The 15,438-nt window shown below is 47.8% G+C and overlaps 1 protein-coding gene and 1 long non-coding RNA gene across 3 annotated transcripts; both read right to left on the reverse strand.

Annotated features, from left to right (window-relative positions):
- Positions 1-863: 863 nt before the first annotated feature.
- On the reverse strand, positions 864-3,690 carry LOC138770835 (uncharacterized). The gene is made up of 7 exons (XR_011359513.1): positions 3,667-3,690; positions 3,495-3,545; positions 2,699-2,785; positions 2,217-2,282; positions 2,008-2,052; positions 1,280-1,327; positions 864-947 (listed from the first exon to the last, which is right to left on the reverse strand). It is a non-coding gene; the product is annotated as an uncharacterized lncRNA (long non-coding RNA).
- A 70-nt stretch (positions 3,691-3,760) lies between these two features.
- Positions 3,761-9,879, reverse strand: LOC138770834 (uncharacterized). 2 transcript variants are annotated; one of them, XM_069950089.1, is made up of 7 exons: positions 9,766-9,879; positions 9,446-9,497; positions 9,290-9,340; positions 7,233-7,283; positions 4,981-5,002; positions 4,319-4,337; positions 3,761-3,840 (listed from the first exon to the last, which is right to left on the reverse strand). In XM_069950089.1, exons 2-7 carry the CDS (start codon positions 9,470-9,472, stop codon positions 3,777-3,779), a joined length of 234 nt encoding a protein of 77 aa, XP_069806190.1. In that variant the 5' UTR covers positions 9,473-9,497; positions 9,766-9,879; the 3' UTR covers positions 3,761-3,776. The 2 variants fall into 2 exon arrangements, with proteins under 2 accessions (XP_069806190.1, XP_069806191.1); XM_069950090.1 differs by having other exon boundaries at positions 9,446-9,879.
- Between the last annotated feature and the right edge of the window lie 5,559 nt (positions 9,880-15,438).

Here is a 15,438-nt window from a genome sequence, read left to right on the forward strand (position 1 = left end):
GGTCTCCCTGGGCTGGGCCTTTCCCTTCCCCTCCTATTTCTGGGCTGGTGGTGTCCCCCCTGGGGGTTGTCTCCAAGAATTAGGGAAACAAATTTAGGCTGACACATTTGTCTCACCCCAGGGGGGCGGCTACTGGGTACTGTTAATGGGAGGCATGTATTATATCCTGTACACAGGTAGCTGGGGGGAGGGCTGTTAGTATACAGGGCAGTGAATGATGGCCTAGACCCGGAGCTTTGCTCAGGGTATATACCTGGTCTGATGCAGCAGTCAGGTGGGAGCGTTGGTTTGGTAAGGGGGCCTTGCTGGTCAGGACAGGTATCGGAGCTGCATGTAGGCTGCTGCCAATGTGTCCTTAGCTGGGCGGTTGGCGGCTGCTTAGTCAGCGGCTGCTGGGTGGTTTTCGGAAGGGCGGGTTTTATGAGGACGGGGGAACATTTTGTGTGCAAATTGTTCAACAAGGGGGGTGGTGTATATGGTAACATGCCCCCGTCCTATGTCCCATGCCCCAGCGGCTTTACACCTTGCAGGGAGACGCGATAGCGACATGGAAGGACTCACCTGCAGAGTAATGGAAGTGCTAAAGAAATACAAACTAAGGGCTGACTAGAATAGAATCCTGCGGCAGAAGGAAGAGCAATGGACATTTACACTGAACCTTCTGGACTTATCCATCTATATATATGGTATATGAGCTTTACATAAGATTCTGACTGACATGGAGAGAATTATCTGGATATTAGATGTTACTACTTACTGACATCTACGGAGCGGGAAGCGAGGCCTGACAGGCGGCTTAGTAACAAGTCACATGATCTCTCCTCTGTGCACATGGATGCGGGATACAGGTCCTGAGACTATATACTGGATACAGGCCACTAGACCCCTGATGACTGCCGGCAATGAGAAATAGGTCGGGTCTCCTCATATACGATGCGAAGAATCTCCTAAGAAACCAAAGGGAAGAAAAATACTTTTACTCAGTCTGAAAATAAAAACAAACCTGCAAATAGATGGAGGCCGGTGTGTAATGAGAGGGAGTATATCTGCTGTACACATAGGAGCAGGAAAGAGAATACGTGCAATAATGTATATGTGTAATACTGTATATGTGTGTAATACTGTATATATGTGCAATACTGTATATGTGTGTAATACTGTATATATGTAATAATGTATATGTGTAATACTATATATGTGCAATACTGTAAGGAGGTTGTATGTTTCCCCTTTCCCTGCATGTAGAGAAGATGGATGAGAATGGATCCTGGATACTCACTGTTATTCTGCGTCGGTGGTTTTGCAGCAACAGAAGAGAGAGCGGAGCCTAAAACACACAAAGAAACAATGAGAGGCGGCCGTCATGTCACCTACACGGAGTAGTGATGTCTCCAGCACAGGTCACTATGTATAGGAGCGTCCGTCACCTACACGGAGTAGTGATGTCTCCAGCACAGGTCACTATGTATAGGAGCGTCCGTCACCTACATGGAGTAGTGATGTCTCCAGCACAGGTCACTATGTATAGGAGCGGCCGTCACCTACACGGAGTAGTGATGTCTCCAGCACAGGTCACTATGTATAGGAGCGGCCGTCACCTACACGGAGTAGTGATGTCTCCAGCACAGGTCACTATGTATAGGAGCGGCCGTCACCTACATGGGGTAGTGATGTCTCCAGCACAGGTCACTATGTATAGGAGTGTCCGTCACCTACACGGAGTAGTGATGTCTCCAGCACAGGTCACTATGTATAGGGGCGGCCGTCACCTACACGGAGTAGTGATGTCTCCAGCACAGGTCACTATGTATAGGAGCGGCCGTCACCTACACGGAGTAGTGATGTCTCCAGCACAGGTCACTATGTATAGGAGCGGCCGTCACCTACACGGAGTAGTGATGTCTCCAGCACAGGTCACTATGTATAGGAGCGGCCGGGCCTGGATCGGTCCTAGATGGAACGTCCTGTAATATCCTGTATACTATCACACACAGTCTCACTACTTACACGCTCACAAGGCGACTTCCCCACTGGGGTCTTCTGGTCTCCTTCCTATTGTGCACAGAAAAGATGAACTCACATAGAAACCTATCATTGGCGGGGGTCATTAGGAAAGTACATAGAGGGGTAATGGGGGGGGGGTAAACACACAATGGGGGAGGGGGGGTTATTACACAATGGGGGAGGGGGGGGCAAACACACAATCGATCACTTACACGGCCGCCATCTTCTCGGCTTCTTTCAGCTCTTGGATCTGGGCTTCTATCTCGTTGATGTCCTTTCTATTGTAAAAGGAACATTTATTATATCCTCTATATATCCTGTATGTGTGTGTATATACATATATATATATATATCTGTGAGGAGGGGGCAGTTACCTGTGTATAGCGGTGACATGGTGAGGAGGGGGCGGTTACCTGTATATAGCGGTGACATGGTGAGGAGGGGGCAGTTACCTGTGTATAGCGGTGATATGGTGAGGAGGGGGCAGTTACCTGTGTATAGCGGTGACATGGTGAGGAGGGGCAGTTACCTGTGTATAGCGGTGAAATGGTGAGGAGGGGGCAGTTACCTGTGTATAGCGGTGACATGGTGAGGAGGGGGCAGTTACCTGTGTATAGCGGTGATATCGGGGGGTAATGAGGCGTCTGGGATGTGTAATCTTCCTGTATAGTAGGAGACGCAATCTATTACTTACGTGATCTTCTTGGCCCTCTTCCTGGCTTTCTTCAGATGTTTGGTCATCTTCTTGATCTCCTTCTTACTCTGCTCTGGACTTTCCTCCCTGTTGCACAAGGAACATTTATTATTATCATAGTCCTCCTCATTCCCATCGGTCATTCAGAGAGGAGGGGGGGGGGGTAATGAGGCGTCTGGGATGGGGCCCATAAGACTGGTGCTGGGCAGCCGCCCCCCTATCCCTGACAGTCCTGGTATTGGGCCCATAAGACTGGTGCCGGGCAGCCGCCCCCCTATCCCTGACAGTCCTGGTATTGGGCCCATAAGACGGGTGCTGGGCAGCCGCCCCCCCTATCCCTGACAGTCCTGGTATTGGGCCCATAAGACTGGTGCTGGGCAGCCGCCCCCTATCCCTGACAGTCCTGGTATTGGGCCCATAAGACTGGTGCTGGGCAGCCGCCCCCCTATCCCTGACAGTCCTGGTATTGGGCCCATAAGACTGGTGCTGGGCAGCCGCCCCCCTATCCCTGACAGTCCTGGTATTGGGCCCATAAGACTGGTGCTGGGCAGCCGCCCCCCTATCCCTGACAGTCCTGGTATTGGGCCCATAAGACTGGTGCCGGGCAGCCGCCCCCTATCCCTGACAGTCCTGGTATTGGGCCCATAAGACTGGTGCTGGGCAGCCGCCCCCCTATCCCTGACAGTCCTGGTATTGGGCCCATAAGACTGGTGCTGGGCAGCCGCCCCCCTATCCCTGACAGTCCTGGTATTGGGCCCATAAGACGGGTGCTGGGCGGCTGGGAGGGGAGACATACCTGAGACTTTCCACGTTCTCGGGTTTCGGTTTGGTTTCGGTTTGGTTACTGCTGCAATAGAAGATACAACGTCTCTTACCATCACTGACCTTTACCCTCTACAGAAAATCATCAATGGGGTAAAGGAATTGTGATGGGATTTGTTATAAAGCAGAAGGAGAGTGGTCGGTACCTGGAGAAGCCGGGGCCGTTCATCAGTCTGTACTGCCAGCTGGGAGAGGAGAAGAGACCTGAGTATACACGTCTATATGCTGCTATGTGACTAGAGCAGAATGGTATATACTATACATACATCTCATTGGCCAGCTGGACCCCACCCAGCAAGTCCTCCTCCAGGATATACGACCTGTTAGTGACACAATACACAGGACAATAAGACGCCACAATATCTGCTCTTCTCTCGGTTACATTCATCTCTCATCCTCCATTCTCAGGGACGGACATTATATATAAGGCTCCTGTTCTCCGGCGTTCCCCTTTAACTTCCAGCCCGGCCATAGAGTGTTAGAGTGAAGCAGATGCTGGTGGAGCTCCCAGTCTCCGACTCTGCCGGACATTGTAGCCGTCCCGATCACTGGGATAGAAGCGGCTGCCGCTCCAGCATAGTAGTCGCCCGGGGGCCCCGATGTGTAGAAAAACAATGGGGGACAAAGCTAAAGTGGCTGTGTAGCCGTCTGATTGTACGGCCGGACGGTGACAATGTGATGGCCGATCCCAGTAACATCTCCTCAGTCCTGAGATGGGGAGAACCTTCTAGAAGGAGCTAATGGGGGAAGCTTCTCCCTATAACAACGGCCATGCAGAGAGAACGTCCAGTCACTTACCAGGGCAGCAGAGATGAAGCTGAAAAACACAAAGAAACAACATCACTAACACATCCTCACCTGCCCGGCCCCTCCCCCATACACATCCTCACCTGCCCGGCCCCTCCCCCATACACATCCTCACCTGCCCGGCCCCTCCCCCATACACATCCTCACCTGCCCGGCCCCTCCCCCATACACATCCTCACCTACCCGGCCCCTCCCCCATACACATCCTCACCTGTCCCCTCCCCCATACACATCCTCACCTGCCCGGCCCCTCCCCCATACACATCCTCACCTGCCCCGCCCCTCCCCCATACACATCCTCACCTGCCTGGCCCCTACCCCATACACATCCTCACCTGCCCGGCCCCTCCCCCATACACATCCTCACCTGCCCGGCCCCTCCCCCATACACATCCTCACCTGCCCCGCCCCTCCCCCATACACATCCTCACCTGCCCGGCCCCTCCCCCATACACATCCTCACCTGCCCGGCCCCTCCCCCATACACATCCTCACCTGCCCGGGCCCCTCCCCCATACACATCCTCACCTGCCCGGGCCCCTCCCCCATACACATCCTCACCTGCCCGGCCCCTCCCCCATACACATCCTCACCTGCCCGGCCCCTCCCCCATAACATCACAAAACAATGGGGACAAGAATCTCAGGACTTACATGTGCTGCCATAGTCTGCCATCTGGAACAGGAGAACAAAGGGTTAATCAGAGAAGGGGAGAAAAGACTCAGCTATCCGCCCCCCCCCCCTTCCACAAGGGTTTAATGCAACCATCCCCCAAGGTCTCCCAACCCCCCCTGTGTGATCGCACCAGAAGTACCAGCCCCGTCCTGTGCAGCGGGGTGAATGCTCCTCTATCGCGGTCCCCGCTGTCTCTCTCCCGCTGCAGTAATTGGTCATGTTGGTCGGGAGAGAGGCAGCGGGGACCGCGATAGAGGAGCATTCACCCCGCTGCACAGGACTGGGCTGGTACTTCTACTTCTGGGGCAATTGGGCAGCCCAGGGGGGGGGGGTGGCGGGGGATGGTTGCACTATGGGTTGGAAGGCGAGCTGGGGGGGGGGGGGGGGGGAACGCGGGTAGCTGTATATTTGTGCCGAAAGCACAGGAAGGGCCCTGTTATTTTTTACAGGTAATGTCTACATATACTGCGCCCCCTGCTGGACCTCTCAGGTATAGACCGGGTCGTGACACTAATTTTTTTTTTTACGACATTGAAGCCTGTCTGATCTACTAAATTGAGGGAAAAATATATATATATATATCAGTATATGCGCATGTCCAATAATTTGTGTATATTATGAATTTGTCTAATTTTGCTTATCTAATAACATATTAAAAAATAGATTTTGGCCGGAGTTCTCCTTGAAATCAGGTGTGCTCGACCCGTCAAAGACAGAGGTGGATCTTTCCATGTAAAATCATGTATTATAGAATTAATTAGGGTGTTATTATTGAAATTATAAAGAGAGAAAGGGGAACGACCGATTTATACCCCCAGATAAGACATGGAGGAGGACACGACCTCCGCCCGGATACTTTGAGGTAATGTAGAAGGCGGGATCCTAAATAAAGGAGCCGACTTCTAGTTATGTTTATTCTGTAGCCAGAAAAGGATCCGAAATGGATAAGAGTCTGATAAATTTCTGAGAGATGATTTTCTGGATACTCAATAAACAAAAGCAGATCAGATGGCGGCTTATCTCTCAGAGAACAAAGTGGTGATTTTCTATGTCCTCCAACAATACACAAGAAATGGTAGACCATGCACTGCTAGATAGGTCCAGGGTGCCCAGTAATGACATATAGTACTATAACATACAGCAAGAAAAGAGAACAGGTGATGTCATATAAAGGAGCCGGCGCTCCAAGTCACAGCATCAAGTCATCAAAGAATACGAGATGTGATACTATATACAAACACCTAAAAACAATGGAAAATCCTACAATCCTGCAATACTGAACATGAGCAAGAAAGAACAGGTCCCAGGACCCCGACACATTGCTACAAATCTCCAGCTCTATGAATATTGAAAGGAAAAGCCAAAGTTGTGGCCAAAAGTCTGTTCCCCTCAACAGTCTCCCATATAGTACTCAGCCCCCCCTCTATAGTCCCCCATATAGTACTCAGCCCCCCTCTATAGTGCCCCATATAGTACTTAGCCCCCATTTATAGTCCCCCATATAGTACTTAGTCCCCCCAATAGTGCCCCATATACTACTCAGTCCCGCCAATAGTGCCCTAAATAGTATTCAGCCCCTCTCTATAGCGCCAAATATTGTACAAAGCCCTGCTGTATAGTGCCCCATATAGTCCTCAGCCCCCTTAATAGTTCCCCATATAGTAGTCAGCCTCCCTCAACAGGCCTGGTATATATTGAGTGTGACATGCCCGGTATATAATGAGAGTTTGACAGACCTGTTATATAGTGAGTGTGTCAGGCTGGTATATAGTAAGTGTGACAGGCTGGTATATAGTGAGTATGACAGGCCTGGTATATAGTGAGTGTGTGACAGGCCTGGTATATAGTGAGTGTGTGACAGGCCTGGTATATAGTGAGTGTGACAGGCCTGGTATATAGTGAGTGTGTGACAGGCCTGGTATATAGTGAGTGTGACATATAGTGGTATATAGTGAGTGTGACAGGCCTGGTATATAATGAGAGTTTGACAGACCTGTTATATAGTGAGTGTGTCAGGCTGGTATATAGTGAGTGTGACAGGCTGGTATATAGTGAGTATGACAGGCCTGGTATATAGTAAGTGTGTGACAGGCCTGGTATATAGTGAGTGTGACAGGCCTGGTATATAGTGAGTGTGTGACAGGCCTGGTATATAGTGAGTGTGACATATAGTGGTATATAGTGAGTGTGACAGGCCTGGTATATAGGCCGGGTGTGGACAGGCCATTACCTGAAATTGATAGAGGGCGTCTTCATCCTCCTCAGTCCACGATAACTGCTCCTGAAACCATAGCAGGACATGTGCGGTGAGTGCGGGTTCTTCTCTATAGTACAATGCATTCTCCACCATTCCATAGAGACTAGAACCCCCCAATCTGTCACTTACAGCGCTGCTGCTCTCCATGGCCGCCATGTGCTTTCTGCCTCTCAGTCCCCCCAATAGTGCCCCAAATAGTATTCAGCCCCTCTCTATAGGGCCATATATTGTACTAAGCCCTGCTGTATAGTGCCCCATATAGTCCTCAGCCCCCTTAATAGTTCCCCATATAGTCCTCTGCCCCTTAATAGTTCCCCATATAGTCCTCAGCCACCTTAATAGTTCCCCATATAGTACTCAGTCCCCCCAATAGTTCCCAATATAGTAGTCAGCCTCCCTCAACAGGCCTGGTATATATTGAGTGTGACATGCCCGGTATATAATGAGAGTTTGACAGGCCTGTTATACAGTGAGTGTGTGACAGGCCTGGTATATAGTGAGTGTGTGACAGGCCTGGTATATAGTAAGTGTGACAGGCCTGGTATATAGTGAGTGTGTGACAGGCCTGGTATATAGTGAGAGTGTGACAGGCCAGGTATATAGTGAGTGTGTGACAGGCCTGTTATACAGTGAGTGTGTGACAGGCCTGGTATATAGTGAGTGTGTGACAGGCCTGGTATATAGTAAGTGTGACAGGCCTGGTATATAGTGAGTGTGTGACAGGCCTGGTATATAGTGAGTGTGACAGGCCTGGTATATAGTAAGTGTGACAGGCCTGGTATAAAGTGAGTGTGACAGGCCTGGTATATAGTGAGTGTGTGACAGGCTGGCATATAGTGAGTGTGTGACAGGCCTGGTATATAGTGAGTGTGTGATAGGCCTGGTATATAGTGAGAGTGTGATAGGCCAGGTATATAGTAAGTGTGTGACAGTCCTGGTATATAGTGAGTGTGAAAGGCAGGTATATAGTGAGTGTGGGACAGGCCTGGTATATAGTGAGTGTGACAGGCCTGGTATATAGTGAGTGTGACAGGCCTGGTATATAGTGAGTGTGTGACAGGCTGGCATAGTGAGTGTGTGACAGGCCTGGTATATAGTGAGTGTAACATATAGTGGTATATAGTGAGTGTGACAGGCCTGGTATATAGTGAGTGTGACATATAGTGGTATATAGTGAGCGTGACAGGCCTGGTATATAGGCCCGGTATATACAGGCCTGGTATACAGTGAGTGTGACATATAGTGGTATATAGTGAGTGTGACATATAGTGGTATATAGTGAGTGTGACATATAGTGGTATATAGTGAGTGTAACATATAGTGGTATATAGTGAGTGTGACAGGCCTGGTATATAGTAAGTGTGACAGGCCTGGTATATAGTGAGTGTGACAGGCCTGGTATATAGTAAGTGTGACAGGCCTGGTATATAGTGAGTGTGTAACAGGCCTGGTATATATGCCCAGTGTATACAGGCCTGGTATATAGTGAGTGTGACATATAGTGGTATATAGTAAGTGTGACAGGCCCGGTATATAGGCCCGGTGTGGACAGGCCTGGTATATAGTGAGTGTGACATATAGTGGTATATAGTGAGCGTGACAGGCCTGGTATATAGGCCCGGTATATACAGGCCTGGTATATAGTGAGTGTGACATATAGTGGTATATAGTGAGTGTGACATATAGTGGTATATAGTGAGTGTGACATATAGTGGTATATAGTGAGTGTGACAGGCCTGGTATATAGTAAGTGTAACAGGCCTGGTATATAGTGAGTGTGACAGGCCTGGTATATAGTAAGTGTGACAGGCCTGGTATATAGTGAGTGTGTAACAGGCCTGGTATATAGGCCCGGTGTATACAGGCCTGGTATATAGTGAGTGTGACATATAGTGGTATATAGTAAGTGTGACAGGCCCGGTATATAGGCCCGGTGTGGACAGGCCTGGTATATAGTGAGTGTGACATATAGTGGTATATAGTGAGTGTGACAGGCCCGGTATATAGCCCCGGTGTGGACAGGCCGTTACCTCAAATTGATAGAGGGCGTCTTCATCCTCCTCAGTCCACCATAACAGCTCCTGAAACCATAGCAGGACATGTGCGGTGAGTGCGGGGTCTTCTCTATAGTACAATGCATTCTCCACCATTCCATAGAGACTAGAACCCCCCAATCTGTCACTTACAGCGCTGCTGCTCTCCATGGCCGCCATGTGCTTTCTGCCTCTCAGCAAAATCCTGCAAATAAAGGAGAGGAAACCATTGTCTTCCAGTGTCCTTACTGGTGAGTAGTGGTCTTCTCTATCACATGGTGTCTCAGCTATGGCGGCTATCAGGATGGGGAGAGAGGGCACACATAGGCCGTGTTCACACACAGCATTTCCATCAGGCTTTTATCTACCACAACCAGGAGAGGGAACCCTATGTGTGACCACGGCCGTATATACAGGAGGTAGAAGATGGCGGATAAGGAGGGAGAGCAGGAGATGGGGAGACGGATACTTACTCCTCCACTCCAAGCACAAGACTGGGGAAAGTTCTAGGTTGCTGGGGTTACCACTGTGTGTCAGTCAGTGATGTCATAGTCTGTGATGTCATACACTACAGCCAATACCATACACTATGGGGGTTGTTTATCACACTGGCCCAGTTGCCCCTAGCAACCAGATTCCACCTTTCATTTTCCATAGAAACTGTGAATGTATAAAGTATATGACACTACAGAGGATATGTGTGCAGACTATCACACCTTATATACCATCCTGCTGCCCCTGTATACAGTATATAACACTACTAAGGATGTGTGTACAGACTATCGCACCTTATATACCACCATGCTGCCCCTGTATACAGTATATGACACTACAGAGGATATGTGTGCAGACTATTGCACCTTATATACCACCATGCTGCCCCTGTATACAGTATATGACACTACAGAGGATATGTAAGCAGACTATCACATCTTATATACCACCCTGCTGCCCCTATATACACTATATGTTACTACAGAGGATATGTGTGCAGACTATCACACCTTATATACCACCAAGCTGCCTCTGTATACAGTATATGACATTACAGAGGATGTGTGTGCAGACTATTACACCTTATATACCCTCCTGCTGCCCCTGTATACAGTATATGACACTACAGAGGATATGTGTGCAGACTATCACACCTTATATACCATCCTGCTGCCCCTGTATACAGTATATAACACTACTAAGGATGTGTGTACAGACTATCGCACCTTATATACCACCATGCTGCCCCTGTATACAGTATATGACACTACAGAGGATATGTGTGCAGACTATCACACCTTATATACCACTATGCTGCCCCTATATACAGTATATGACACTACAGAGGATATGTGTGCAGAGGATCTCACATTATATACCACAATGATGCCCCTGTATACAGTATATGACACTACAGAGGATATGTGTGCAGACTATCAGACCTTATATACCACCCTGCTGCCCCTGTATACAGTATATGACACTACAGAGGATGTGTATGCAGACTATCGCACCTTATATACCACCATGCTGCCTTGTATACAGTATATGACACTACAGAGGATGTGTATGAAGACTATCGCACCTTATATACCACCATGCTGCCCCTGTATACAGTATATGACACTACAGAGGATGTGTATGCAGACTATCGCACCTTATATACCACCACGCTGCCCCTGTATACAGTATATGACACTACAGAGGATATGTGTGCAGACTATCGCACCTAATATACCACCATGCTGCCCCTGTATACAGTATATGACACTACAGAGGATATGTGTGCAGACTATCTCACCTTATATACCACCATGCTGCCCCTGTATACAGTATATGACACAACAGAGGATATGTGTGCAGACTATCACACCTTATATACCACTATGCTGCCCTGTATACAGTATATGTCACTATAGAGGATGTGGTTGCAGACTATTACACCTTATATACCACCATGCTGCCTATGTATACAGTATATGACACTACAGAGGATGTGTGTGCAGACTATCGCACCTTTTATACCACCATGCTGCCCCTGTATACAGTATATAACCCTACAGAGGATGTGTATGCAGACTATTGCACCTTATATACCACCCTGCTGCCCCTATATACAGTATATGACACTACAGAGGATATGTGTGCAGACTATCACACCTTATATACCACCATGCTGCCCTGTATACAGTATATGACACTACAGAGTATATGTGTGCAGACTATTGCACCTTATATACCACCCTGCTGCCCCTGTATACAGTATATGACACTACAGAGGATATGTGTGCAGACTATCTCACATTATATAGCACCATGCTGCCCTGTATAAAGTATATGACACTGCAGAGAATATGTGTGCAGACTATCACACCTAATATACCACCATGCTGCCCCTGTATACAGTATATGACACTACAGAGGATATGTGTGCAGACTATCTCACCTTATATATCACCATGCTGCCCCTGTATACAGTATATGACACTACAGAGGATATGTGTGCAGATTATCACACCTTATATACCACCCTGCTGCCCCTGTATACAGTATATGACACTACAGAGGATGTGTGTACAGACTATCGCACCTTATATACCACCATGCTGCCCCTGTATACAGTATATGACACTACAGAGGATACTTGTGCAGACTATCGCACCTTATATATCACCCTGCTGCCCCTGTATACAGTATATGACACTACAAAGGATATGTGTGCAGATTATCACACCTTATATACTACCCTGCTGCCCCTGTATACAGTATATGACACTACAAAGGATGTGTATGCAGACTATCGCACCTTATATACCCTCCTGCTGCCCCTGTATACAGTATATGACACTACAGAGGATATGTGTGCAGACTATCTCAGCTTATATACCACCCTGCTGCCCCTGTATACAGTATATGACACTACAAAGGATGTGTGTGCAGACTATCGCACCTTATATACCCTCCTGCTGCCCCTGTATACAGTATATGACACTACAGAGGATATGTGTGCAGACTATCGCACCTTATATACCCTCCTGCTGCCCCTGTATACAGTATATGACACTACAGAGTATATGTGTGCAGACTATCGCACCTTATATACCCTCCTGCTGCCCCTGTATACAGTATATGACACTACAGAGTATATGTGTGCAGACTATTGCACCTTATATACCACCCTGCTGCCCCTGTATACAGTATATGACACTACAGAGGATATGTGTGCAGACTATCTCACATTATATACCACCATGCTGCCCCTGTATACAGTATATGACACTACAGAGGATATGTGTGCAGACTATCACACCTTATATACCACCATGCTGCCCTGTATACAGTATATGACACTACAGAGTATATGTGTGCAGACTATTGCACCTTATATACCACCCTGCTGCCCCTGTATACAGTATATGACACTACAGAGGATATGTGTGCAGACTATCTCACATTATATAGCACCATGCTGCCCTGTATAAAGTATGTGACACTGCAGAGAATATGTGTGCAGACTATCACACCTAATATACCACCATGCTGCCCCTGTATACAGTATATGACACTACAGAGGATATGTGTGCAGACTATCTCACCTTATATACCACCATGCTGCCCCTGTATACAGTATATGACACTACAGAGGATATGTGTGCAGATTATCACACCTTATATACCACCCTGCTGCCCCTGTATACAGTATATGACACTACAGAGGATGTGTGTACAGACTATCGCACCTTATATACCACCATGCTGCCCCTGTATACAGTATATGACACTACAGAGGATACTTGTGCAGACTATCGCACCTTATATACCACCCTGCTGCCCCTGTATACAGTATATGACACTACAAAGGATGTGTATGCAGACTATCGCACCTTATATACCCTCCTGCTGCCCCTGTATACAGTATGTGACACTACAGAGGATATGTGTGCAGACTATCTCACCTTATATACCAACCTGCTGCCCTGTATAAAGTATATGACACTGCAGAGAATATGTGTGCAGACTATCACACCTAATATACCACCATGCTGCCCCTGTATACAGTATATGACACTACAGAGGATATGTGTGCAGACTATCTCACCTTATATACCACCATGCTGCCCCTGTATACAGTATATGACACTACAGAGGATATGTGTGCAGATTATCACACCTTATATACCACCCTGCTGCCCCTGTATACAGTATATGACACTACAGAGGATGTGTGTACAGACTATCGCACCTTATATACCACCATGCTGCCCCTGTATACAGTATATGACACTACAGAGGATACTTGTGCAGACTATCGCACCTTATATACCACCCTGCTGCCCCTGTATACAGTATATGACACTACAAAGGATGTGTATGCAGACTATCGCACCTTATATACCCTCCTGCTGCCCCTGTATACAGTATGTGACACTACAGAGGATATGTGTGCAGACTATCTCACCTTATATACCAACCTGCTGCCCCTGTATACAGTATATGACACTACAGAGTATATGTGTGCAGACTATCACACCTTATATGCCACCATGCTGCCCTGTATACAGTATATGACACTACAGAGTATATGTGTGCAGACTATCACACCTTATATACCCTTCTGCTGCCCCTGTATACAGTTGGTGCGATTGCCGAAAATATAGAACTCCGCACAGGGCGCCATCTTCCCTAAGGCGGCCCTGTGTATATACATGTGTCATGCAGATAATACGTGGTGCCCATGGAAAGTCTTTGCCGGCTCATCTCTTGGTCTGGTGGACGGTTCCGCACTCGGCCAAATGTGCACAATATCTTCACAGCAAAAAGCAGATGATCCAGCAGTGCAGGAATAGAAGCAGAAACTTTATTGCAAATCCATAAAACCTTCCAGACAACACACAATGTGCAGCCCACCCACTGGGATATGTAGAGACATTTCAAGCACATTCACACTAATAGGTATATACAAGGGATTATGTTCAGGACCCGGCGCTTCCCACGATACCGGAGGACGAGGGGTCAGCATTAGAGGACAATGTCACTACAGGGGAAGGGGAGTTGGCCTTAAGATCTACACCGATAGGGAAGGCACCGGGGTCAGATGGCTTTACGCCCCGCTTCTATAGAATATTTAGGGGGATATTGACCCCATCTCTTAGGAAGGTATACAATCAGGTATCCCCACAATCCCCATTTACCCGACAATCATTGGGAGCAGTCACCACAGTTATTCCTAAACCAGGGAAAGACCAGACAATATGTAAGAACTACCGCCCAATTTCATTAATCAACGGGGATATTAAAATATATTCAAAATTGTTGGCATCCGGGTTATATCCGCTACTCCCATCCTTAATACATTGGGATCAAGTGGGTTTTATAAGAGGAAGAGAAGCCAGGGACAACATAAACAAAACAGTGTTGCTGGTAGCCAGGGCCAAGACGAGGGGGGAAAATAATGGCACTATATACCGATCCTACTGCACAAGCGCGCACCAATGCCATCCTGTCTGGTTCGGCTTTGATAAGAAACGGGACTAGACAGGGCTGCCCTCTATCACCATTATTATACGCAATTGTGATGGAGCATCTGGCAGTGGCCTTTAGGAAGAATCCCAGCGTCCATGGACTACACGTAGACCGCATTATACCCGGACGATTTGTTGCTATATGTTACACAGCCGAGGATAACATTGCCATCAGAATTCCAGGAATTTGATCGTTTCGGACATTTGTCCAATTTTAAAGTAAAGTAAAAAGTTTCACAGTTATTAGTTTAGGTTCATCCCCGGGTAATTAATCTACTTACCTCTCCATGCTGCCCCCTACAGGGCCGACATCAGCGCAGTGTTTTGCCTGTGGTTACAAGAGGCCACTCTCTCCCTGTTGACCCGGCGGCAGACACTGGAGTGACACGCGGAACCCAGGTGAGTATAAATGTTGTTGGTTTTTTTTTGTTGTTATTGAGGATGCCTGCCAGGGGCATATGGGAAGTGGACTATCATACAAGGGGTCAGCACACAAGGGGTATATACAACTGGGGGAGCACACAAGGGGTATATACAACTGGGGGCAGCACACAAGGGGTATATACAACTGGGGGAGTACACAAGGGGTATATACAACTGGGGGCAGCACACAAGGGGTCTATATACTAA

This window comes from Dendropsophus ebraccatus, chromosome 13 (genome assembly GCF_027789765.1).
Source record: "Dendropsophus ebraccatus isolate aDenEbr1 chromosome 13, aDenEbr1.pat, whole genome shotgun sequence".
NCBI classification, from domain to species: Eukaryota; Metazoa; Chordata; class Amphibia; order Anura; family Hylidae; genus Dendropsophus; species Dendropsophus ebraccatus.